We start from the raw sequence: 27,626 nt of genomic DNA, 5'->3' as shown, positions 1-27,626 counted from the left end.
TGAAAGGGGGAGGTGGAACTGGCAGCAAGGGTGAAGGAAAGCTTCCTGCGGTGCTCGCTTTCCCAAAGCCAGGTCTGCAATCAGGCACAAACTGCCTGTAAATGAGGGAAACCCTGGTAGGCCCTTGGTTGCTGGGTGCACTCACCAGATGGTGAGTCCCCTACTCACTGCTAGTTGAATAGCAGCGATGGTAGGCATGTAGCTTCATAACAATTTCATTGTATGGCAGTGTCTTCCAAAGCTTTACACAAATAGGTATTTTATTAGCAGTTTTAGTAACCCAGCCTCCTTATACCTCCATGTCTTTGGAGTCAGCTCTGCGATCCAGGTCTGCGATCCCTATCCTTAAGCTTCAATACGATTTCAACATTTGCTGACCCAATGATCTTGGGAGTCCCAAGGGAGGACTTTTGTGCTGCATTCCCGACCCACAGGCCTAGTGTCGAGGCAATGAGTTGGGACTTCACTCTCAGAAACACATTGGCCAGAACTGTAGGTGATTAGAGCAGGCTCGTAACCAACCTGAACTTGTGTGTAATCGTGTGAGAAAACGTCGGGTGTGCGTGCCAATATCATTACACGCGTGTTCAATAATGCAGTTAGCGGGGGGGGGGGGGGGGGGGGGGTGACTCGGATCTGCGCTAACTGATAATTAAAGGGTCAATTAAAGATCCTGTCGGCAGGGATTTTATGTTACATGTGCGATTTTGCAGTTGCCACATGGGCAGGTGGGCAATGCCTTTTCATCAATTTCTCATTCGAGGGAGGGGTAAAAGGTCCATGGAGCATCGTCTAAATTAGGTGAGAGCTTGGTGTTGTTAGATTTATCAGATTTAAGAGGCTTCTCTTTGATTTTTGTTGCATTCTATGTCTGGCTCGCTTTTTTTTAGGACTAGAGATTGGGAACTACTGGTGGGATTAAATAGTCTTGCCAGTTTCCTGTGGGATTTTGGTAGGATGCCAGAGACAGTGTCTTGTGCACTTCTGCTAATGGGGATTGGCTACTCAACTGGTGGGACCTCTTCTGAAGAGGAAGAAAGGCCAGGAGGGAGAGGAGGCCAGGTAACTGCAGGCAACATCCAAAAGGTGGCTACCTGTGGGAGGAGAGACACAGGCACAGGTATTGCAGGAGCAGCAGGGAGTTCAAGGCGGAGGATGCCACTACCCTGCAGCCAGAGGGGTCCTGGTATTTATTCACTGCTGGACGGGCGAGGGAAGCCAGGCTGAGAGACCCTGGCTTCCCTTTCAATTAGGGTGCCATTGGCTGCACTCATGTAGCAATCAGGGCGCCAGTGCGTGAGCCATGTGCTTTCCTGAGCAGAGACTTTCCACTCGATGAACTTCAGATCTTATGCTACCACAAGACACAGATTCAGCAAGTCCGTGGACGGTACGGCGGCAGTTCCATTGATGCCTACCTCCTGTGACTTTCACAGGTGCTAAGGCTGCTTGTTGTTCCAGCTCATTTGGATGGTTGGCTCTTGGGTGACAAGTGATATTCCTTTGAAAAGGTGGCTCATGATGCCACTCCGGCACTGAAGAATAGAAGACAAGGAGACGTACAATAAGAGTCCCGTCTACACAACGCGGTGGTAGGGAGGACCATTGGTCTGCTGAAGATGAGGTTCAGATACCTGGACCAATCACTGGGAGCACTGCATTATCCTCCAGAGTGCGTATCACTTAAAGTCAGTGTGTGCTGCACTCTGCATAATCTGGCTCTGGCAAGGAAGGATGAGGATAGTGAGGCAGCTCCGCATGCTGTGGACAGTGTCTCTACTGCAGTATCTGATGAGGAGCCTGTGGGTGGGAAACAGGCAGAACACATGGAGACAGATGTGAGGAACCTTCACGGAGGCAAGGACAACATGGAGGCCTTTACATCAGGCATCTTCAGTTAGGTTGCCAAGGCACTGCATTTGCCTCCTACCAAGGGCACAGCCTCCTTACCAGGCATTTCTGATAAGCCTACCCAAGATTCCAAAGTCCATTCACAGCAAATGCAATAAATTTACAAACCCCTGCCATGCCCTCCACCAAGACAATCATTAAGCATACGCAGGCCATTAAAACAAAATCAGTCTCATGTACAAAGTAACAAAAAACAAACACAATATTTTTTGGTATTAACATTCACACCATAAAGAAGGTTTACAATGATGAATGGAGTCCCTGTTGTATTCAAGGTACCTTACATTTACATTTGTGTGTGCTCATCCCCCTCCCCCTTGCTGGTTGTGCCATTGGAGGCAGCCTGCTAACTCTGCTAGCCCTGAAGATCTTGGCTGGACGAGTCTGAGAGGGTTCTTTCTAGGAGGGACACTCCCGTCATCGTGATCTCAGCACAGTGACAGTCACTGGTAGAAGAATGGAAGAGCTACTGCCCTTGTCCAGAGTGCCCTGAGAAGAGCCCATAAAAACGACAGGCAGATGTTCCTCGGTATGCCTCTCCATGGAATTCGCCACTCCCGCAATGGAGGACAATGTGCACTATGTGCTCAGGGTCACTGCGGTGCTCATGCTCCGCATGGACTCCTCCACGATAGAAACCATGGCATGCAGACCCTGGGGGATCTTCCCGTACATCCCGCTGGGCATCCAGCATCTGCTGCCTGATTGATGACTCCAGAGGCTCATCATCTGCCTTGGACTCAGCATGATCCTGGTATCCAGCAGCCCTCCTCTTACTGTCAATGCCGCTGTGAACTCGTGATTGCGATCTGCCCTCCCACTGTGCAGTTCAAATAGAGCCAATGAATTAATGCGCTCCGACGTGCTTTTATCTGCGCTAGTGCCTGCTTCAGAGAGTGTCTCCTCTGGCCATGCCTTCTTGGTTACATAAGGTGGTCTCCTTCTGCCATTCCTGGGCATTAGGACTTCATGCCTGTTACTGACCTCCTCTGTGAGTTTGTCCAGATATGCGGCTGAGAAACGGGTTGCAGAATGCCCACCTTACTTGCCCTCCCACCTTGTGTGCCCACCGGCTGCTAAGGTCATTGCTGTTGAACAGAATCCTTCTTTTTATTGTTGTAGCCAGCTCCCTCAGCCTCTCCCACAACCAGGGAGCTACCACCTGCTGGGTCCCGGTTGAAACCGGCGTGTGACTCGGTCCTGGCCCTGCCTGCACTGTCAGACCAACCCAAGGACGTGTTTCACGCTGGGTGGGCATTAATTGGTCACTCAGCGTGAAATTAGGTTTACAATGTGATCTTACCCGGACGGATTCTACATTGGCATCAGGGCCCGCTGACCTCTCGCGCCCGATAGCCGTAAAAGTGAGGTTGTGGTCTTACTGATTGTACTGAAAGGCTTTTCTCTCTTTACCTATCCTATACTCACTATAGTATTTGAGCTTTTGACAGACTGAGCCACGGACACTAATGTACTGTTGATTCCCCCCATCTCTCAAAAAGTTCAAGATTTTTGCCAGTAGCCTGCTCAATATTTTATGGCTGTAGTACCTTGATCTTTGACAGACTAAGCCACGGATGCTCCTGAACTGTTGAGTCCACAGTCTCCTAAAAATCTTCATGATCTTTGCCAGAAGCCTGCTCAATATTTTATGGCTGTCATCTTCCTGTGCTGCTGACAAAAGCTACTCAACACCCTCCTGCTACTTTTAGCATTTAGGGTTTTCTAGCTGATTAACACTGATTCTATCAAAGGACTTCCATGGGCATTGATCTACCTTCCTCAAAAGAATCCAGAATTAGTACTTACTCCGCCTTGGAAAGGATTTGTCATGCTTGTTGCCCAACCCAATCGGGCAGCACAGTAGCACAAGTGGGTAGCACGGTTGCTTCACAGCGCCAGGGTCCCAGGTTTGATTCCCCGCTGGGTCACTGTCTGTGCGGAGTCTGCACATTCTCCCCGTGTCTGCGTGGGTTTCCTCCGGGTGCTCCGGTTTCCTCCCACAGTCCAAAGATGTGCAGGTTAGGTGGATTGGCCAAGATAAATTGCCCTTAGTGACCAAAAAGGTTAGGAGGGGTTATTGGGTTACGGGGATAGGGTGGAAGTGAGGGCTTAAGTGGGTCGGTGCAGACTCGATGGGCCCAATAGCCTCCTTCTGCACTGTATGTTCTATGTTCTAACCCCCTACTCTGCATACCATACTCCACCTCATCCTTAGCTGAAAGGCTTACCTAGTGCTTCTTCAACAGACCATTTTGATTCCTCTCCCTCATCCATCTCATTAATTCCCTCTCTGTCCTCCTCCTATCCGTTGTTCTTCCTCTCCCTTCAATCTCTCACTTTTCCTGGTCTTCTCCCTCTTCGTTTTCACGGCACTCCCATCTTCTCAGCTTTTCACCATCCCTTCTCTAGCTCCTTCCCGGCTTTCCCACTCTCCTCTCCTCAATCACACCTCTCTCCTTCCTTAATTTCTCTTTGTATCCATCCTTCAAAGGAGTCAACTGCAATGTCATGGGCACACGGTAGCACACGTGGCTAGCACTGTGACGTCACAGCGCCAGGGTCCCAGGTTCGATTCCCCACTGGGTCACTGTCTGTGCAGAGTCTGCACATTCTTCCCGTGTCTGCTTGGGTTTTCCCCGGGTGCTCCAGTTTCCTCCCACAGTCCAAAGACGTGCAGGTTAGGTGGATTGGACATGCTAAATTGCCCTAAGTGTCCAAAATGATTAGTAGGGGTGAGAGGGTTTTAGGGATGGGGTGGAAATGAGGGCTTAAGTGGGTCTGTGCAGACCCGATGGGCCGAATGGCCTCCTTCTGCACTGTATGTTCTATGTTCTATGTACCAGCCAAAGTGTTATCTGCTCATGAAAAAAAGGATGACTGATGAAAAAAATAGACATGATGTGGAGATGCCGGCGTTGGACTGGGGTGAGCACAGTAAGAAGTCTTACAACAACAGGTTAAAGTCCAACAGGTTTATTTCAAATCACTAGCTTTCGGAGCACTGCTCCTTCCTCAGGTGAATGAAGAGGTAGGTTCCAGAAACATATACACAGACAAAGTCAAAGATGAAAGACGATACTTTGAATGCGAGCATTTGTAAGTAATTAAGTCCTTACAGTCCCAGAGAGAGGGGTAACTCCAGGTTGTCTGAAACCAGGGCAGTTGATAGGTTTTCTGTCTTGAGACAATTCACACCTCTTTAACCTGGTGTTCCCCCTCTCTCTGGATCTGTAAAGACTTAATTACCTGCAAATGCTCGCATTCAAAGTATCGTCTTTCATCTTTGACTTTGTCTGTATATATGTTTCTGGAACCTACCTCTTCATTCACCTGAGGAAGGAGCAGTGCTCCGAGAGCTAGTGATTTGAAACAAACCTGCTGGACTGTAACCTGGTGTTGTAAGACTGTGATCATACTGTGATAAATAGACAACATGACACTATTACCTTAATTTCGAACAGACAAGAAAGAGGATCGATAAAGAGCAGCTGGTCCAATAACCCTCTCCCATCCTGACATGGCATGACCTCTGCACACGTTACCCTTATGACCCTGTCCTCTCCTCTCCCTATAGCCGATCAACTGAGAGAGAAACAATAAAGAAAAAGCCATAGAGCAATTTAGGAAAAATCTCTCCTATCCCAAAGCCACAGTAAAGCAATGCGTGCATGCGTGTATATTATTGTGGAGCGAGGCGGTGGCAGAGAGGAGATACAACCCTCAATAGCTACTTGCCTTCTACATCCTAGTCGTGATCAGTAATTTGTCCAGTTCCCTTTGGAATTGCTCCAGTGCATCAACCATCATAGCACAGACTGACAACATATTCCTGGAGTCAAACAACACTTTGAGAAAACAAGTGCCTTCTAACAGTTGAGCAGACTCTAAGCTTACATAACAGACGGATGTTCCTCGATCTCTTCAACATATATTCAGAAACCCACTTTTATGTTACGCTTCCTCAGAGTGAATATTTTCCGGATTCGATTTCTGTCAGCGGTATTTACAGTTTCATGATGTTATTCTGAAAAGGGTTAACAGGGTATGGTACAGATTGAACAAAAGCCATAGTTCCCAGTTGCAATGCACTAGACATTTTGCCTTTGATGCTTCACAGCACCTCAGTTGGTTATTGTATTCTTTAATCAGAAATATGTATTATTTGATGTTTAAGTAAAGTGTTTGTGATGCATGGCAGTGAGACTATGGTCACCTGCCAAAGGCACCTCTGGACGCAGGAGAATTTCCACCAGCGATGTCTTTGCAGGATGCTCAAGGCTAAGTGTGAAGACAGGCGACATGCTCACAAAAGTTGATTCCTTTGTGAGAGCAGCTTCGCTGGCCTGGACATTGCAGCTGCATGCCAAACAATCAGCTTCCAAAGAAAATCCTCTTTTCACAAGTTAAGGATGGCACCCGATCCCAAGGCGGACAGAGAAACTGTTTTAAGGACACTCTGAAGGCGTCATTGAGAAGGGAACACATTCACATCCGTGGGTGGGAGCAATTTTCTGCAAATCGTGCCACGTGGTAGTGCCTCATCCAACAAGCCGCAACACCGTCCGTCACTGACTGCGTCAACCCTACTGCGGAGAAGCAACAAAAGTAGGAGGAGAGGAAGCAGGTCCCTACCTCAAGAACCACCCTCCCACCCTCCTTCCTCAGTACAACACTTCTCCTCTCTTCCCAAAACCCTTGGTTCTGTGACCGTGCTGCTAACTCACCCGAGGACACACAAATCCTAAAACCTAGCAGACTGAGTGATCACGATGGTGATGGTGAGCGCCACCATTTTAAATGTATAAAAATTAATGTATGTTAGTTTTCTATATTCATGTAGAGTTTAAAAACACAATTTTGCTTATATAAACGTTGATGGAGGTATTAGAGAACAAGAGAATGCCAAAGGCTAGAAAAACCTGGATCACTCAGCTTGAAATGTTCCTCTTTTCTTTTTAAATTTAGAGTACCCAATTCACTTTTTCCAATTAAGGGGCAATTTAAGTGGCCAATCCACCTACCCTGCACATCTTTGGGTTGTGGGGGCTGCGATGATAGGTAGACTTTCATTTGTATATAATATGAGTGGTTCATCATCCCTGTAAATTCTATAATCTGCATGTGTATTATAAGTTATATGTTTTATTGTTGTAGTTCTACTATCCGACCACCAGGTGGGGCGAGTACGGAGTCCCTGGACCCAGGATGCACCATATGCTCCATCAGAAGGAGCTTGTCAGGAGTCGACAGCAGTCGAAGTTTAAAGTATCATAGTGTAAGTTAGTGATAGACATTCATTTCCAACTGTATTCATCTTAGACATTTTAGTTATTCGTTAATGCAATGCAGTGTTAGTAATAAATAGCTTTGTTTGTAAAAAAAAAGTCTCATGCTCTTTGTTCACATCAGCCCAATCAGAGAACATTACAGCGGCAAAACCCACGCAAACACGGGGAGAATGTGCAAACTCCACACGGACAGTGGCCCAGAACCCAGATCGAACCTGGGACCTTGGCACCGTGAGGCAGCAGCGCTAACCACTGCGCCCTGCTTGGAATGTTCCTCTGATTGTTATTGGAAGAAGTATATCTTAATTCACCTCCCTCGCATTGTCAGAGAGAGCTACCCTTCCAAAAGGGACTTGCCTCACTAAAGGATCAATATTCATTTCATCATTTAAGCAAATGTGGATTTTGACATTAACATAAATCCGTCGAGAGCTCTGGTACCGGAAGTGGTGGTGTCCATGGACGCGGAGAAAGTATTTGACCGGGTGGAGTGGCGGTACTTGTTTGAAGTTTTGGGAAGGTTTGGGTTTGGGCCAAGATTTGTGGCATTGGTGCGGTTGCTGTATGTGGCACCAAGAGCGAGGGTGAGGACGAATGATATGAGCTCACGAAGCTTTGACTTACACAGGGGTACGAGGCAGCGCTGTCACCGCTGCTGTTTGCGCTGGCCATAGAGCCATTGGCGATGGCTCTCAGGGGGTCAGCAGAGTGGCAGGGGATAATGAGGGGACAGAGGGAGCATCGGGTGTCGCTGTATGCCGATGACCTCTTGCTGTATGATCCGGATCCTTTGGAGAGTATGGGAAGGATTATGGGCCTGTTGGGGAGGTTTGAAGGGTTCTCGGGATACAAGCTGAATGTAGGGAAAAGCGAGGTATTCCCGGTGAATGAGCTGGCACAGTGGGCTAATTTAGGGTGTATGCCATTGACGGTAGCGAGGGATAGGTTTAAGTACTTGGGGATTCAGGTAGCGAGGGAATGGACGGGGCTCCATAAGTGGAACTTAACGAAGCTGGTGGAGGAGGCCAGAGAGGATCTTAAGAGGTGGGATACACTGCACTTAATGTTGGCGGGGAAGGTCCAAGTGGTGAAAATGAATATTCTGCCGAGGTTCTTGTTTATCTTTCAGGCTCTCCCCATCTTTATACCAAAGGCCTTTTTTCGGAAAGTGGACACAATCATCTCTGACTTTGTATGGGCAGGGAAGGTGCCGAGGGTGGGGAGGACCCTGCTACAGAGGCAGAGGCAGCAGGGGGGGTTGGCTTTGTCAAACCTGCTTCATTATTATTGGGTGGCAAATGTGGACAAGGTGCAGTGGTGGTGGGAAGGAGAAGGGGTAGAGTGGGTTAGGATGGAGGAGGAATCTTGTGCGGGGTCTAGTTTGAGGGCTATGGTGACGGCAGCATTGCCAATGGCTCCGAGTAGGTATTCAGGGAGCCCAGTGGTGCAGTCCACGGTGAAGATATGGAATCAGCTGAGGAGGCATTTTCGGGTGGAAGGGATGTCGGTGCTAACGCCGCTGTGCGAGAATCATGGGTTTGAGCCGGGGGGGATGGATAGTGTATACAGGAGGTGGAGTGAAGTGGGGCTGGTCAAGGTGAGGGATTTGTATTTGGAGGAAGGGTTCGCCAGTCTGGAGGAGCTAAGGGGGAGGGTAGAGCAACCGAGGGGTAGTGAGTTCAGGTATCTACAGGTTAGGGACTTTGCATGAAAGGACTGGAAGGAGTTCCCTCGATTGCCGGGATACACCCTGTTGCAGCGACGGCTGCTTCTGGATGTGGAAGGGGAGGGAAGAATTGGGGATATATATAAGTGGCTGGAGGAGCAGGGAGGCGAGCGGGTGGTGAAGATCAAGGAGAAATGGGAAGCGGAGTTGGGAATGGAGATCAATTGGGGAGTATGGAGTGAGGCACTGCGAAGGGTAAACGGGACCTCCTCTTGTGCAAGGATGAGTCTGATACAGTTTAAGGTGGTGCACAGGGTGCATATGACTCAGGCGAGAATGAGTGGGTTCTTTCAGGGGGTAGCAGATGAGTGTGAGAGGTGTGGGCGGGGGCCAGCGAATCATGCACACATGTTTTGGGGTTGTGAAAAATTGGGAAGATTCTGGGAGGGAGTGTTCGCGGTCTTAGCCAGGACAGTGGGGGAGGAGGTGGACCCGGACCCTTTGGTGGCGCTATTTGGGGTTTCAGAGAAGCTGGAGCTTATGGAGAGGAGGAAGGCCGCCTCTCTGATTGCATGGCGACAAATTTGGCTGGAGTGGCGGTCGGCATCACCACCGGGGGGTAGCAGCATGGTTGAGTGACCTGTATGACTTCCTGCGGTTAGAGAAGATAAAGTATGAGTTAAGGGGCTCAGCAGGGGAGTTTGAGAAAAGGTGGGGGATGTTTGTAACCGAGTTTGAGGAGCTGCTCGTCGCAGGGTGGGGTGGGGGGGTTGATGGGGAGGGGGTGGTGAAAAAGGAGGAAAATCTGTACAAACTGTATAGTTGATTATTGGGAAGAATGCTGTAACTACTTTGATACAAGTTTGAATAAAATGCGTTTAAAAAAAAAATAAAGACATTGTTTTTTAATGTAACAGCAAATTCTTTACAATATATTGAATTTTGTAGGCCAAGACTCTCAGCTGAAGTGTAATCTGCCTGCAAAGAATTTTAGCTGAAGTGGATTTTCAGCCTTAGGTTACCTAGGTAGGGGAAGGAGCCCAATTAAATAGGACTAGAGGACTGTGTTTCAACCCAGTTTGGTTGTTATGGAGGATTTGTCCCTGATTACCACTTGAGGACACTGAAAGCTGCTATTAAATCAATATAGTTACTGCAAAGATAGACGACTACCAAGGAATATTAATCCTTTCCTTTGTAACGATTTCCCACTCTGACAGTGAAGTTAGTGCGGTTACACATCACTTCCCAACTTGTATAAATAAAGAATCCTGACATATGTAATCTTAAGCAGAGAGCCACTGCCACTTTTTAAAATGCACAATGGGTTTCACAGAGTTTGGAACTCCTTCCAAATGAAGGTCTCTGCAATTGATTCCAACCTCCCCATCCACCGCCAACGCACCAGCCGATAATCTGCCATTACCCTGGGAATGTAAAAAAAATGCTAAACAATGAGGTGCAGAAATAGCAGCTTTGAAGACAAGGAAAGGCACAGAGTGAGAAAATAATTGTAGCAAAGTCACAGACAACAAAGAACGAGGAAGAATTAAACGAATAAAGGCATAGGCAGAATAAAGAGAAAACAGAATTAAATGAAAAAAACCCAGATAATATAAAAAGAACGATATAGAATTGATGGACTGGAGGACTGACGGTGCTTAGCATGCAACATGCAACCAGCAGACATCAATTACTGTATTGATTGGTGTCTTCTGAAAATACACTACCAAGGCAATCCCTGTTATGTCTGTGGAGCATCTTCTCCAGCCACTTAAAATTGATATAACCTTGCCCTGCAGCTTGCAATAAAATGTATTTCCAACAGATTTCTTTGATATCCGGGGGTTGATTCTGATGCAGTGTTGCCATGGCAAAGTATATTGTAAGGAGAAGATGTGAAAACAATGTGATGGGTGCCACAATAGAATTTGTTAGATGAAAACTGAAAATAAAACTCTGAGAGGAGTGAGAACGCACAGGCTGCAGCCGTCGAAGCTTGTCACTCGTTACAGCATCGAGCGTGACAACTGTTTCAAGAGTTTTGAAGTTCAGGGGCGACATTCTCCGACCCCCTGCCGGGTCGGAGAATCGCCGGGGGCTGGCGTGAATCCCGCCCCCGCAGGTTGCCAAAGTCTCCTGCACCGGATATTTGGCGGGGGCGGGAATCGCGGCGCGCCGGTTGGCGGGCCCCCCCCGCTCGATTCGAAGTCCCGCCGATAAATTGCCTCTGCCGCCGGCGTAAATGAAATTACCTACCTTACCGGCGGGCCAAGGCGGCGCCGGCGGGCTCCGGGGTCCTGGGACGCGGGGCGATCTGACCCCGGGGGGTGCCCCCACGGTGGCCTGGCCCGCGATCGGGGCCCACTGATCCGCGGGCGGGCCTGTGCCGTGCGGGCACTCTTTTCCTTCCGCCTCCGCCACGGTCTCCACCATGGCGGCGGTGGAAGAGACTCCCTCCACTGTGCATGCGTGGGAAACTGTCAGCGGCCGCTGATGCTCCCGCGCATGCGCCGCCCGGAGGTGTCATTTCCACGCCAGCTGGCGGGGCAACAAAGGCCGTTTCCGCCAGCTGGCGGGGCGGAAATTCCTCCGGCGTCGGCCTAGCCCTTCAATGTTGGGGCTCGGCCCCCAAAGATGCGGAGCATTCCGCACCTTTGGGGCGGCGCGATGCCTGTCTGATTGGCGCCGTTTTGGGCGCCAGTCGGCAGACATCGCGCCATTTCCGGAGAATTTCGCCCCAGATCTCACCCACTAGTTCCAGTGGACTTCCCAATAAAGTGAAAGCTAACGTACAGCAGTAATACCAAAACAAATCACTGAGCCCGCTGGAAATCTGAAACAGAAACAGAAAATGCTGCAAATACGCGGCAGGCCAGTGGCACCTGTGGAGTGAGAAACCGAGTTAACGGTCGGATTCCTCCGCCTCTGCTCGAGGCAAGGAAGGAGTTTGTGGGGCCTGAAAATTAGGTTTGGCGTTGACACCGATACATTCCCATCTCCAGCAGATGTGAGATGAAGGTCCATGGTTAACCTTCCCACCCTGCCTCCACTCGAGACCCTTAATCGGTCACTCAACGACAATTGTAGGGCCTCTTCCTGCCCCTGCTGCAATCTCTTCACTTCCAGGCAGGTCTGCTGATATGCGGCCTCACGACTGGTTGAACTCTGGGGGCTGTCAGCTGGAGTTCGGGCGGGGTTAGGGGGTGAGGCAGGGGCCCCTCGATCTGCAGTAATCTGCGCATGGTCAACGGTATGGACATGGGCCAGGGGATGGCTGCTGCTGACCCCCCATTGCCCCCCTCTCCCCATGACCCCGACCCTGTGGGACACAACACTCCCAACCCCCAGTCCAGCAGCACTTACCTTTTTCTTGGTTTCTCTGTGATCCTGGGACTCACGGCAGAAGTGGGGGGGGGGGGGTTGCTGAAGAAAGGTTGGGGTGGTTTGTTGGTCCAGCAACAGCCACAGTCTTCTCCTCCAGACACAAGAGCTGCCAGTCTCTGATTGGCCGGCGGATCTTGGTGGGTGGAATTTCCGAGAAAACATCCACGCGGGTGTCTTGCCGTTTTTCTCAGGCTGTGCACAAGACTCCGCTGAGAGCAGCAGATTCCACCTTACTTTTCAGGTCGTTGACCTTTTTTTCAGAGCTAGGAAAAGTTTGAAATGCAAGAGCTTTTAAGCAAGTGAAAAGGTTAAAGGTGGAAAACGAATAAAAAGGAAGTGTGTGGTAGCGTGGCCCCTTTAAGGAGCGCTCCTTCGCTGGCCATGTGACCCGCCCGGAAACTATATCAAATATCACTCATGTATACAGTTAACAATCAGCTTTACTTGCTTATCTTGGTGCAGAGTCCTAGGAGGGAAGTTTTTGTTAAGGACTAACCTGAAAACCTTCTGCTCAGCTTAGAGTCCTGGAAGCAAATATTTTGTCCAGACAAACCTGGACCCTCCCATTAGCTACATCAATTGCACAAAGCAACATTTTGTCTCTTGTTACAGGATGTGCCTTGAATTCTTTAGCCATACTCAAACTGTCACAACATTACATCAGCTCTCTATCTGCAAATAGGTAAAATTGCTTTTAATATCTATTAGCAAAACACTTCCCCTGCAAAAATCATTGATTACCTCACTTTTAATCACAGCTCTAGCAGGCATACTGTTTGTATGTATTTTAACCTAGGTTTTAATAATATTACTCCAAAAATACAAACTATGAAATAAGACAATCTCTTATATTCATTACATCCCCTGCAAACATCATTCTGGAGGTCACCAGTTACCAGAAACTGAACTGGATTAGCAATATAAATACTCTAGCTCCAAAAGCTGGTCAGAGGCTCAAAATTATGTTGGGTGTAACTCACCTCCTGACTCCGCAAAGTCTATCCACCATCTACAAGGCACAAGCCAGGAGTGTGATGGAATATTCACCACTTGCCTGGATGAGTGCTGCTCGAATAAACTCCAGGAGCTTGACACCACCCAAGATAAAACAGCCCACTTGATTGGCACCTCATCCACAAACATTCACTCCCACCACCACCAATGCACAGTGGCAGCAATGTATACCTTCTATAGGATGCACTGCAGGAACTTACCAAGGCTCCTTAGACAGCAGCTTTTCAATCCACGACTATATCATCCAGAAGGACAATACAGCAGATACCTGGGAACACCACCATCTGGATATTCCCCTCTGTCATGATATTCAAACACACACATCATGATAGACACACCAACAGACAAATCAGAACACACAACACCACAACCAATCACAGAAAGATATAAAAGCACAAACACGACACCGTGTGGTCAGTATTGGCTGGAGACAAGGACAAGGACAGACCTGCTACACGACACACTCAGGGAGACAGCACGTGCAGAGTATCCAGAACGAACTGTATACAAGAGTTAAAATAAAATAGAGTTGTACCACATACAACTGTGTTGGCTCATCTGTGCACCAGAGCACCCAACACCACATGGTACAGGAGTGGATCGATACCTGCCGGCATACCTCAGTGTACAGAGACAACCAGCAGTGCCCAGGCAAAATGATAGAGCTCCCGGTTCCGCAGCCGCTCCAGTGCCACGGCGATCTCCGCGAAAACTGGCGGCGATTCCGGCAAGTGTTCGAATTGTTCCTGGTGGCAGCTGAACTCCAAGACCTGGATGATAGCGAAAAAATTGCATTTCTCCTCACCATCGCCGGTGCAAGGGCAAGAGAAATATTCACAAAGTTCAGGTTCTTCAGGAGGCAGCAAAGGTACGATTACCAGGCAGTCCTGGACAAATTCTCCAAGTACTGTGAAGAAAACGCAATCCAATCGGCAAGTAAAGGTGAGAAAAGCGGCAGTACTCACCTCGTGGCCGGGATCCCGGAGCTCGAATCCCCAGAGGCCGAAGTCCCGGGTCTGAGAGAGGGCTGGGTCGAGGTCGGCGGCCATCTTGCTAAAGGTATCACGCTAGCACAGTTGCGCGAGCAGTGCGCAGAACCGGAAGTTTTGTTTGCGCATGCGCGAGATGCTGCGCATGCGCAGTCAAGAAAACGGCCATCGGTAAAGGAACAGCGATCTGTTCATGCGCAGTCGCTTCCTACGTGCTACATACCGAGCGTCAGGATGTCAGAGGCCCCAGACCGCACCAATTTAAAGGGGAAACGTCCCAAATCCAATTTAAAAGGGAAACGTCCCAAATCAAAAAAAAACAAAAATCTGTTAAAGCTGTAAAACAACCTTTCCTCACCTGGAATGACAGCACATTGCCGCAAATTGACCCAGGAGATGAATTTGACCTCCAAAGAACCCTCCGACAAGCAGTTACCTACGCACAAGCCGATGATTCCGACCTCGAATACTTCGATGACGATCTTTACAGTGTTTCCGGACCTTGCAAGCCCAATGATAGCTCCGTGGTCCTATACGACTATGACTCGGACGAACCTTTCATGTTGCACATTGGCGGCCCCCACATTGAATCCGACGCAGATGCGGATTCATTTTTCGGATTTGAAGATCTTCAACCCAGCAGATATGACGTCCCAACTTATCAGTGCCGGATGATGCTGCAGCCTGACATTAACAGACAGGGAGCGGTGCAAGCCCACAGAGAGCGGCCTGCTGCCACACAGAGCGTGGTCCACGTCCCGCTCAGCGTTCCCGACTCTATGAAAGAAGACATGCAAGACTCCAGAGCACAGTCCTTGCATGAACAAGAAGTGACTCCAGAGTCACAAGCCTCCACAGCAAGCTCGTGGAAAGACTCCACAATTGCAGAAACGCAAGACTCAAGCGCGCAGTCCTTGCATGAACAAGAAGTGACTCCACAGTCACAAGCCTCCACAGCAAGCTCGTGGACAGAATCCACAATTGCAGAAACGTAAGACTCTAGAGCGCAGTCCTTGCACGGACAAGAAGTGACTCCAGTGTCACAAGCCTCCACAGCAAGCTCGTGGACAGAATCCACAATTGCAGAAACGCAAGACTCCAGAGCGCAGTCCTTGCACGAACAAGAAGTGACTCCAGTGTCACAAGCCTCCACAGAGAGCTCGTGGACAGCCTCCACGATAGAAGAAACGCTTGACTCCGATGCGCAGTCCTTGCAGGAACAAGACCATGAGGGTCTAGCAACCTCTCCTGACCAACCAGTGGCAGATGATGCAAGTCTGCCATGCTCACGTGAACAGCGCGAAGGCTATGACAGCCTACCATGCTCCACTGCACAGCAGCATGACCATGACGGTCTCTCATGCTACAATGAAGGGCACAGCGCTGATGACTGTTCAAACCCAACTGAAGACAAGCCAAAGGAATCTCCTCTTCCAAGCCCGAAGGAAAAAGGTTCATGCGCTGACCTTCAGAATCATTGTAGCCGAACAGAGATTAATAATGCTGCACGGTCACAGAAGGATACTGAGGATTTGTTAAAGAATTTACCTGTATGTTTAACCACACTAACCCCAGTGATTAAGCAGTTATGTATGGGGAGTGTAATGTGGACAATTGAGAACAGTAAAAGAGAGACTGTGACCATGCCAGTCCCAGCAAAATCAGACCCAGAGACCATGAAGGCATGTACATTAGACAAAGATACATATGAGGTACCTGAGAAGAAAAGTGAAACGGAATGTTCTTTGGAAAATAATACAATGTCGACAGAAACATTGGATCCTATATTCGAGACCATACATATGGGAGAATTTGGGGGTAATAAACAAGATTCTGCAATGTCTGGGGGAAGATTTAAAATTCCAAAGAAGAAAAGCCCAAATGAAGGACAACGGCAAGACAATGACAGTCCACCGACATGGTGTGCACCACCAGATGAAAACTCTGACAATTTACCCAACTGTAGTGAACAGCAAGCTGCTAATGAGGATCTATCCACGGGATGTGAGACGAGTGATGACAGCATCCCACTTCCCATGCGAAAGGTGCAAGGTGACAGACCTCACCTAGTGCGTACCGAGGCACTCGACGATCACGGTGGGACCACTGACGACTGCGGTGGCGGCGCACCGCTTCCACCCTCGATGGCTCGAGCCTCTCCACTGGTCGGTGCATTCCTGCATGTTCCGACTCCAGAAGTGCAGCTTCAGGGAATCTCGGCTGCCTCCAGTGAACCTGTTGGGACTCCGGACGGGGAGCATCGACAGAAGACAGACCGGACTCCAGATGGGGAGCAGCCAAGCGCCGACTCTGATTCGCGCACGCCAGACCTTGCTCCGGACGGGCGGTGTCGTGGCCTCGGTGATGGCACGCTCAGGGTGACGGCGGATGCCACGGCGACAGGGAATGGATCGCGTGGCAGTCCCACTGGGTCGGCAGTGGCGACCAGCACCGGCGGTCCAAGACGGACACACCAATTCGCGCCATCGCCAGACGTTGATGCGAGCAACAATTCTCTCTCCAAGGCGACATGCTACGACGTTTCTCTGCGGAGTCGCCCTTCCGGCACAGCAGGTGGCCGGAACCAGCGTGCACGGTCTCGGCCAACTTCCACATCTGGCACAGTCATCGCCTTGCATGATATTAGTGATGGTGCTTCTTCGATGGCAACGACCCATCGGCTACAAGATGCCGTCCACCACAAACATAAAAAGAAAAAAGACTCCACCTTGTTCCTGGCATGCAGGGCGGATGGATTGGGGCGTAGGCGCAATCAGCGAGCTTTGCGCCGCCTTCCACGCTCGCAACTGAACCGTACGCACACGCCGGATCCTCCACTGGTTCCCAAGGATGACTTCGTGGAGATGCCACGGATCATACCCCTTCCATCGCCACCCGTGACCAGGCCACAGCAGCTAAAATCCTCCCCATGCAGAAGCTAAGGCTGTTTCTGGGACCTTGCCGCCGGTCAAATCCAGGGCAAACTTTATTGAAGCAGACAAGTATTTTCTCCCTTTTGAGTTGGCATGCCAGTCGAAATGTCCCCGCATAGGCAGCACATCATCTGACTGTTTACAGAAATTAATTGATAGAATTATAGAGACAATATGTGGTTGTTCTCAAGGACCACAAACCGACGAAGGTGTTCAGTTGCAGATAATTAAGGCCTTACTAACTACAGTAACATCTCAGCACATAGAAATACACAAAGGAACTGTGTTACAGCGCCACAATATACACCCGGCGAGCAAAAAAACTTAGTAAACCAAACCACAGCCAAGGCAACACTAACAAAGATGTTGAATGTTTTATTTGCACGAATGAAAAACCAAGCACTGCACGAAGTACAACAAATGGAAAAGTAGAGACTTCGGCAACAGCATCACCTCCAACAGTCCAAGGTGAACCAGTGTGAACCCAGATCTCCACAGCTGAACCGGCTTGAGGACCAGCCTATTCTTGAGGCGGTCACCCATTAGACTGGACTTATAACGCTGTTCATACGTTCAAAAAGTCAAACACTTCTGTATTATAACCTGTTGTTGTTTATCGTTCCAGATGTCGTCTGACCGGACCACTGTTCAAGTTTTTTTTTTTTCTCGCATTCATGTTTTGTTATGGTACAACCTTGTTAGTGTGACGCACCCGACATCGCCCCATGTAAATAGTTACGTCATATACACACGCTGTACACAACACACACACACACACTCTTAGATGCACTCACGACACGATCATATTTATAACCACGTAGGCACATATCTTTGTAAAAAGGGGGGATGTCATGATATTCAAACACACACATCATGATAGACACACCAACAGACAAATCAGAACACACAACACCACAACCAATCACAGAAAGATATAAAAGCACAAACACGACACCGTGTGGTCAGTATTGGCTGGAGACAAGGACAAGGACAGACCTGCTACACGACACACTCAGGGAGACAGCACGTGCAGAGTATCCAGAACAAACTGTATACAAGAGTTAAAATAAAATAGAGTTGTACCACATACAACTGTGTTGGCTCATCTGTGCACCAGAGCACCCAACACCACACCCTCCAAGGCACTTACCATCTTGTCTTGAAAATATACTGCCCTCCTGGATCAAAATCCTGGAATCCCCTCCCTAAAGCACTGTTGCACCTGCATCACGTAGATTTCTGTGGTTCAGGAATGCAGCTCTGCGCCACCTCCTCAGGGGCAATTTGCAATGGGAAAGAAATGCTGGCTTAGCCAGTGATGCCCACATCCCATAAATGAATAAATAAGAGTTGATGAAAGGTTATTGAGAAGGTCAAGTATAAAAAGCACTTTAAAATATCTAGGCTGGTGAAAGTGTTATGTCGTCTGAGGGGGTGTCCCACCTTTTTAAATGGGCCACATAACATTTTGTTTCTGAAATTCATGTTCCAGGATTTTAACCGGGGACAGTGAAGGAACAGTGATATATTTCCAAGTCAGGATGGAACATGACTTGGAGGGGGGCTTTCCATTACATTGCTGCTTACAGGCAGTTCACAAGAATATTACAGTCCTTACCATTTGTACTATACAACAGATATGAGTGAGTTTGATGATATTTTATAATTAGGTGCTTAAACTATTTAGTTCATATAAAAATATTTATGACTGAGAAATCTGATTGTAGTGAAGGGCAGGAAGAGACAAAATTGCAGCAGAGAATTGTTTCCCTAAAATATGCTGATAAATACTTTATATCCACCTAATAGGTTAATTCAACATTTTTTCTTTGAATCTAGTTTATTCCTGCATGGACAATGGGGAAACGTAGAGTACCAAGTGCTCTACGTGCATAACAATTAGATTTATTAACTATGAGTAAATGTTTAAGTTTAGGTCGAAGGGGAACCGAGGATGAAAAGCCTATCACAAATGGCTAAACTGTATCTTCTTAAAAAAAAACTTTAAAGCTAAAAAAGTTAGCTTTAAGTTGAAGCCGTATGTATGAAGCAATACTCAGCACACTGAACTGACTTTTCTTTACATTTTAAATAAATTTAGAGTACCAATTCTTTTTTTTCCAATTAAGGGGCAATTTAGCATGGTCATCCACCTACCCTGCACATCCTTGGGCTGTGGGGGTTGTCATGATATTCAAACACACATATCATGATAGACACACCAACAGACAAATCAGCACACACAACATCACAACCAATCATAGACAAGGACAGAGACAGTATAAGAGAAGAAACACGACACCTGGTGGCCAGTAGATCTGGAGACCAGGACAAGGACAGGACCTGATTAACATCACACACAGGGAGTCACCACGTGCAGAGTATCAAGACAGAACTGTAAATAACAAGTTGAAATAAAACAGCGTTGTACCAAATACAACCGTGTTGGTTCATCTGTACATCAGAACACCCAACACTACAGGGGTGAGACCCACGCAGGTGCGGGAGAATGTGCAAACACCACACCCGACAATGATCCGGGCCGGGATCAAACATGGGTCCTCGGTGCTGGGAGGCAGCAGTGATAACCACTGCGCCTGAACTGACTTTCTAAATAAATATGCTGAATAAAGTCAGAAATCAGGCCAAGACAATACTCTTTTAAATACACTATTCTTCAAAAACTGGGCCAGCTCTTTGCTTTTGACACAAATGACTTTGCTCAGTCAGATATTATTAAAAACGAACAATAACATTTTGCTCATCTACAATTGCAACAAAGATAAACACTTAAGCAATTTGCAGTTTTCATTATTACATATTAGCCTACAATGCAGCAAACCTGATTGGAAAGAGAATATCTTTAGAAAATTTAGAACTGCAAGTTGTTCCAATGGTCTGGCATGGGGTGCTGAAATGCACTTCTGCACTGCTTAGTTTTTTCTTGAGGCATTAATATCGTGATTACTTACGGAACATGGTCATGTACTGCTTCGGGTTGAGATTCCAGTGGCCCCAGTTTGTTCGGTAACCATGGAGGTTTGCATAATCGTCAAAATTGTATGCTGGCTCTGTGCCAAATGTATCGATCACCCGGATCCTGCATCTAAAGATCAAAACAAAAGTGTAAAAAGCTAATGCTGGATATGTGGAACCGAAGTGAAAACTCTGCAGAAGGTCTTTCTGTTCAGCTAGGCGTATACACCTTCATCAACAACACTTTCGTCAGGGACACCAAAGAACACATCACCGATATTGATAGTTCAGGAATTATCTTATGTGCCAGAGCAGTGTTTCTCAAACTTTTTTTCCGGGGACCCATTTTTACCAACCGGCCAACCTTTGGGACCCAACCCGGCCGACCTTCGCGGCCCACGCCGGGCGACCTTCGCGACCCATGCCGGCCGACATTTGCGGCCTCGCCGGCCGACCTGCGCGACCCACCATTTTCTCTTACCTTATTTGTTGCTGACAAAAATGGAGGAAATGGTTTTGGGTCCCTTTGGCCCCAATAGTCCCTTTGTCCCTTTGGCCCCCCGAACTTGAAAAAAAAAATGCGACCATATAAAAAAGAATGCGGCCGCACTGCGCCTGCGTGCCCGATCATCTGTGCGCATGCGCATAGTTTTGCACATGCACACCGATGATCGGGTGCGCATGCGCAGTGCGGCCGAATTTTATTGATCTGTTTCTGGCCATTTTGAAGGCCGCTCGCAGCCGGCATTATTAAAAGCCGGCTGCTGCGGCTGTTGCGGGTGGATTTGCGTGATCGGGAGCGCTGTGACGGGCGGCTCCGCGACACTCCCGACACCCGCCCGCGACCCACCCTCGGGTCGCGCCCCTGAGTTTGACAATGCCTGTGCCAGAGAATATTAAGAGACTTTAGTTCTCCTCAGTGGAATACAAACCGCAAAACCTAGCTCAAATAGTTCATGTCCACCTGGAAAATGATTCTTTGCTTGTTTCTTATATTAAAAAGTACAGATAACGCTTTCCTTTTCTGTCTGATGAATCCAGAAACTTGTATGGCGAAGGATTAGAACCTGCAGATGTACAAAGGGACCTGGGTGTTCTTGGCAATAGGTCACCTGAAAGCCAACATGCAGATGCAGCAAACAATATCGCAAGATAATTTGAGTCGAAGAATAGTGAAATCAATTGTGTCGAAATATAGAATATAGGAGCAGGAGTAAGCCATTTCCCATTGAGCCTACTCTGCCATTCAACTTGATCATGGTTGATGCTCAATCAATAGAACACTGGTTAGAATGCACCTGGAATATTGTCTGATGTTTTGGTCCCATTACCTTCGGAAGGATATTATTTCTACAGAACGAATGTAACAAAGATCTACCAGACTTGTTCCAGTGATGGCAGGATTGTCTTGTGAAGAGAAATTGGGGAAACGGGGCCTGCATGTCCGAGAGTTTTGAAGAAAATAAGGCTATCTCATTGAAACCTAAAATTACGACAAAGTAGATGTAGGTAAGATGTTTCCCCTGGTTGGGGGAATTTAGAACCAGGGAACACAATTTCAAAAAAAAGAGGGAAGCTACTTGTGGATCTTTGGAATTCTCTGCTCCTGAGGGTAATGGAACTCAGTCATTGAGTATTTTTGAAGCAGAAATGACAGATTTTTAAATAGCAATGACATAAAGATGATAGTGTGGGAAAAAAGCATGAAAGTGGATGATGAGCCATGATCGTAATGAATGGAGGAGCAGGATCGATGGGCTGAATGGCCTACTTCTGCTCCTATGTTTCTATGGATTATCCATCTCAACCTCCTCCTGAGATTCCCAGCATCTTAGGTGCCAGTCTTCAGTCAATTCAGAATCAAGAAACGTCTGAATGCACGACACAATAAAGGCTATTGGCCTAGATAACATAGCAGCAGCAGTACTGAAGACATGTGCTTTCCTATACAGCTACAAGACTGGAAATGTCTTGTCCAGGCATGACCTGTCCACAAACACAGGACAAATCCAATCCGGCCAATTACTGTCCTATCAGTCTATTCTCCATCCACCAACCTAAACATTCACTTCTTCCACCATAAAGTATCTTTACCGAAGGCATTTTGTACCTTATACAAGACGCACTGCAACTCCTCAGCAAGGCTCCTTCAACAGCACCTTCCAGACAAGAAACCTGTACAGCCCGAAGGAAAAGGGTAGCAGGTGCATGGGAACACCACCACCTGCAGGTTTCCCACCAAGCCACACAGCATCCTGACTTGAAACCAATGTACATCGCTGGTCCTTTACCAGGGAGTCAAAAATATGAACCGCTTTCCTAATAACCCTATTGGTGTACCCTCACTAGTTTAGTTGCAGAAGTTCAAGAAGCCGGCTCACTACCACCTTGTCAAGTGGAATTATGAATGGACAACAAATGCTGGCCTCGCCAGTGTCATCCACATATTATGAAAGAAGAATAAAAAATTAATTCTACTGCAGTCACTTCAGTTTATAATCTGAGGCAAAAGATCAACAGTTTCTTGGGATTAGCATGCTTGCAGCACTTGAAAGGAATTGTGTTTCCCATGCCAATACTTAAGTCACGCCATTCATATTTTCTGTAGGCAGGAAATGTTTGGCGTGTTTTCTGCATCATTGCAGATTTGGAGAGGCGAGAGGCAACTGATTGTGTGTATAATCAGTTAACTTCGAACTGAGGTTTCCTGCAGAACGGAATAGAATTCTGAATGATATTCTGATAAGTATGAAAACTACAAATCTGACACATTATTGCCAAGAAATAGGGTTGGGCGCCTCCTGTAAGTGGACATCAAATCCAAAGCTAAAGTAATCGAACTGTACCATCGTAAAATTAGGCCATTTCTCTGCTAATATTTTCATAGCAAGAGCAAACAACATTGAAATATATTTCTGCATAACATAGCCTTTAAACAATTGATAAATGCACAAGCTACAAGTCGTTTGACTTATGAAGCAAGTGAAATCCATAGAATCCACACAGTGCAGGAGGCCATTCAGCCCATCAAGTCGTCACCAACCCACCTCGACCCATTCTCCTACCCTATACCCGTGAACCTGCACATTGATCATGGCCAATTCACCTAAGCTGCACGTTTTTGGACACTAACGGTTAATTTAGCATGGTCAATCCACACATACTTCTTTTGGACTGCAAGAGGAAATGGACGGACCCAGAGGAAACCCACGCAGACACTGGGAAAATGTGCAAACTCCACGGTTGACGGCCACCCTGGTTCCTTGGCGCTGTGAGGCAGCAGTGCTAACCACAGTGTCACTGTGAAATATATCCAAAACCATAAAAGAAAAATTAATAAATGTTTTTTATTGGGTTTTGAACTAAGTATATTTACCGTTACGTACACAGAATAAGATATAGAAGAGACGGGCACACACAAACATACCAAAAATAAATTATTAAATAATAAAAAAGAAATAACAAATAAAATAAAATAACTGGTAAGGTATTATGCACCAGCTCAACAGCAGCAACTCTGTACAATTGGCAATATTATTTATAACACATAAGTAGTCAACTATTTGTGTGTGTGGGCGGGGGGGGAGAAACTGGGGAGGTAGATATACATTTGGGTGCCGGAGAGACAATTTCAGAGGGCAATACATGAATGGGTCTGGTGTTGGTGTTGTAACTTGCTTCTCCCGGATGGATTTCGCTGCCGTTGTCGTCTCACGCTCACCTCCACTTCAGCCGTTCACCCTGTCTTTCACCTGGATTTTCTTTGTTCTCTGTTCCTGTAGATGCCAAGCTTGTTATCATTTCTCATGTCCTCCTTTCGGCTGTAATTTCCCTGCCTCCTCCCCACCTCTCTGGTTCTCCTCTATTGTTCCCCATCTCTTCACTCATCCCCCCCTCTCCCTCCCTTCTGCCCCATTCCCCCCTCCGCCCCTCCTGTGATTCGCCTTTCTTTCCTCTTAGGTTTTGCTGTCCCCCCCCCCCCCTCCTCCCCCCACCCCCCCCCCCCCCCCCCCCACCCCCCCCACCCTCCCCCGGTCTATCTCTCCCTCTTATGCTTTGGCTTCTCTCCCCTGTTTCTTGGCTACCTGGCTATTCTTCTGCTTGTTTGTTGGCCATAAACAGGTCTCGGAACAATTAGGTGAATGGCTCCCACGTTCTGTGGAAGCCGTTGTCTGACCCTCGGATGGCGAATTTGATTTTCTCCATTTGGAGAGATTCCGAGAGGTCGGACAGCCAGTCTGCAGCTTTGGGTGGTGCTGCTGACCGCCAGCCGAACAGGATTCTACGGCGGGCGATCAGGGAGGCAAAGGCAAGGGCGTCCGCCCTCCTCCCCAGGAATAGATCTAGTTGGTCTGAAACCCCGAAGACTGCCACTTTCGGGCATGGCTCCACCCTCATCCCCACCACTTTGGACATTGCCTCGAAGAAGGCTGTCCAGTACCCCGCAAGTCTGGGGCAAGACCAGAACATGTGGGCGTGGTTGGCCGGGCCTCCTTGGCACCGTTCACATCTATCCTCCACCTCCGAGAAGAACTACTCATCCGGGTTCTTGTTAAGTGGGTCTATGCGCCACTTTTAGTTGCGTCAGGCTGAGCCATGCGCAGGTGGAGGTGGAGTTGACCCTATGCAGTGCTTCGCTCCAGAGTCCCCAACCTATTTTAATCCCTAGGTCTTCCTCCCATTTCTTTTTTGTTGCGTCCAGTACAGTGTCGACCCTTTCTACCAGTCGGTCATACATGACGCTACAGTTCCCTTTGTCTAGGATGCTTGTGCCCAGTAACTCTTCCAGTAATGTCTGTTGTGGCGGTTGTCGGTACGTCCTTGTCTCCTATCGTAGGAAGTTTTTGAGTTGCAGGTACCTTAGCTCGTTCCCCCTGGCTAGCTGGAATTTCTCTGTCAGTTCGTCCATTGTTGCGACCCTGCCGTCCGTGTATAGGTCCCTGACTGTCAGTGTCCCTCTGTCCTGTCCCCACTTTTTAAAGGTGGCATCAGTCAGCATGGTGTGAACCTATGGTTGTTGCAGATGGGAGCTTTGGCCGACATTTTGGTCAGGCCAAATTGCTGCCGTAGTTGGTTCCAGGACTGGAGGGTGGCTATCACCACCGGGCTGCTGGAGTGTTTTTTGGGTGGGGATGGGAGTGCCGCCGTGACGTGGGCCAGGAGGGAGGTCCCCATGCAGGAGGCCTCTTCCGCGCTCACCCACTCGGCTTCTGGCTCCTTGATCCATCCCCTTATTCGCTCAGCCGTCGCCACCCAGTGGTAGAATTGTAGGTTTGGGAGGGCTAGCCCCCCCTCCTGGATTTTGTTTTTTGTAGGACCTTCTTTGGGATCCTAGCATTGTTCCCCGCCCCCCCCCCCCCGCCCCCCATACGAACGGCATGATTAGTTTGTCTAGTACTTTGAAAAAGGCCTTGGGGATGTAGATCGGGATGGACCTAAGTAGGAAGACGTACCTGGGCAGTACGTTCATTTTGATCATCTTGACTCTCCCCGTGAGGGAGAGTGGGAGTGTGTTCCATCAATGCAAGTCCTTTTTTACTTCCTCTGTTAGACTGGTGCGGTTCCATTTGTGGATCCCTTTCCAGTCATGGGCTATTTGGATCCCCAGGTAGCGGAATATGTGTCGGGCTTGTTTAAATGGCAGTCCCATTAGTGCTGCCCCCCTTACTTGTGGGTGTACCGGGAAGATCTCGCCTTTGCTCATGTTGAGTTTGTAGCCCTAGAAGGCGCCAAACTTTTTCAGGAGCGCGATGATTCCGTCCATGCTGCTTTGGGGGTCCGAAATGTAGAGGAGCAGGTCATCTGCATAGAGTGAGACTCTGTGCTCTCTGCCTCCCCTTCGGATCCCCCTCCAGCTTTTTGCTGCTCTGAGCGCGATTGCTAGTGCTTCGATCGCTAGAGCGAACAGCAGCGGGGACAGTGGGCATCCTTGTCTAGTGCCCCTGTGCAGCTGGAAGTATCGGGAGTTGGGGTTGTAGGTCCGTACGCTCGCCATGGGAGCGGTGTATAGGGTTTTACCCAGGAGGTGATCCCTGTTCCAAGCCCGAACCACTCCAGTACCTCTACGAGGTATTTCCATTCGACCCTGTCGAAGGCCTTTTCTGCGTCTAGGGAGACGATCACCTATGGTATTCTCTCCCCGGAGGGGGTTATTATCACGTTCAGCAGGCGCCTGGTGTTCGAGGTAAGCTGACTACTTTGACAAAGCCCATCTGGTCCTCTGCGACCACCTCTGGTACGCAGTCTTCTTGCCTTTTGGCTAGGATTTTGGCCAGTATTTTGGCATCTGCGTTCAGCAGTGAGATTGGTCTGGATGACCCACATTCCGCTGGGTCTTTATCTTTCTTAGGTATCAGCGAGATTGAGGCCTGTGCTAGCGTGGGTGGCAGTGCCCCCCTCGATAACGAGTCTGTAAACATCTCCCGCAGGTACGGGGTCAGTGCTGTCGCAAATTGTTTCTGGAAGTCCGCCGGGAACCCATCTGGTCCTGGCGCCTTCCCCGCCTGCATGGAGCTAATGTTGTCCATGATCTCTCCTAGTGCTAGTGGTGCTTCCAGGTCCCGTTTTCTGCCCTCTCCCGTGACTGGTATGTCCAGTCCATCAAGGAACCGTTTCACCCCAGACTTTACCATTGGGGGCTCTGAGGTGTACAGCCCTTGGTAGAAGGCCTTGAAGGTTTTGTTGATCTTTTCTGGTTCTGTTACTAATGTGCCTCTGGTATCCCTGATTTGTGCAATTTCTCTGGTGGCTGCCTGCTTTCTCAGCTGGTATGCCAACAGGCGGCTGGCTTTGTCTCCGTGTTCGTATAGGGTCCCACATGCCTGGCGGAGTTGGTGCACTGCTTTCCTGGTGGAGAACAGATCAAAGTTCCTTTGTAGCTCTTTCCTCTCCGCCAGGAGCTCTACGATAGGGGCCTCAGAGTATTTTCGGTCTACCTCCAGTATGGAGTCGACCAGCTGCTGCGAAGCCGGCCATTCCTCTCTATCTCTTAGCGCCTTAATTCCTCCCTTAATTGGAAAAAATGAATTGGGTACTCTAAATTTATTTTAAAAAACAACTTAATTCCAATTGTCAAATTGTGCCATAATTAGTAGAAAATAGAAGCCACTGGGATTCATGGTTAATGTCTTTTTTTTTAAAATAATATTTTATTGAAAATTTTTGGTCAACCAACACAGTACATTGTGCATCCTTTACACAACATTGTAACAATACAGATAATAATGACCTTTTTAAATTTAAACAAAAACAACAACAAATAAATAAATATTAAATAACAAAAAATAAAAACTAGCCCTAATTGGCAACTGCCTTGTCTCAGGCCACCCCCCCCCCCCCATCCCCCCCCCATCCCTCCCCCCCCCCCCCCCCCCAAGTCCTGGGCCGCTGCTGCTGCCTTCTTTGTTCTCCCCTATCTATCTTTCCACAAGATATTCGACGAACGGTTGCCACCGCCTAG

The 27,626-nt window shown here is 48.3% G+C and overlaps 1 protein-coding gene across 3 annotated transcripts in view; it reads right to left on the bottom strand.

The window, feature by feature from the left end:
• LOC140395495 (alpha-1,6-mannosylglycoprotein 6-beta-N-acetylglucosaminyltransferase B-like) overlaps positions 1-27,626 on the bottom strand; it is a 1,325,626-nt gene that overhangs the window by 184,341 nt on the left and 1,113,659 nt on the right. For all 3 annotated transcript variants that reach the window (XM_072483321.1, XM_072483322.1, XM_072483323.1), the window contains one exon: positions 20,164-20,297. In XM_072483321.1, coding sequence (XP_072339422.1) covers positions 20,164-20,297 — 134 coding nt within the window. The remainder of the gene's footprint in view (positions 1-20,163; positions 20,298-27,626) is intronic.

Source organism: Scyliorhinus torazame, chromosome 18 (genome assembly GCF_047496885.1).
Source record: "Scyliorhinus torazame isolate Kashiwa2021f chromosome 18, sScyTor2.1, whole genome shotgun sequence".
In the NCBI taxonomy this organism is placed as follows: Eukaryota; Metazoa; Chordata; class Chondrichthyes; order Carcharhiniformes; family Scyliorhinidae; genus Scyliorhinus; species Scyliorhinus torazame.
Note: the sequence above shows the minus strand (reverse complement) of the source record. Positions and strands in the feature narration are given on the sequence as shown.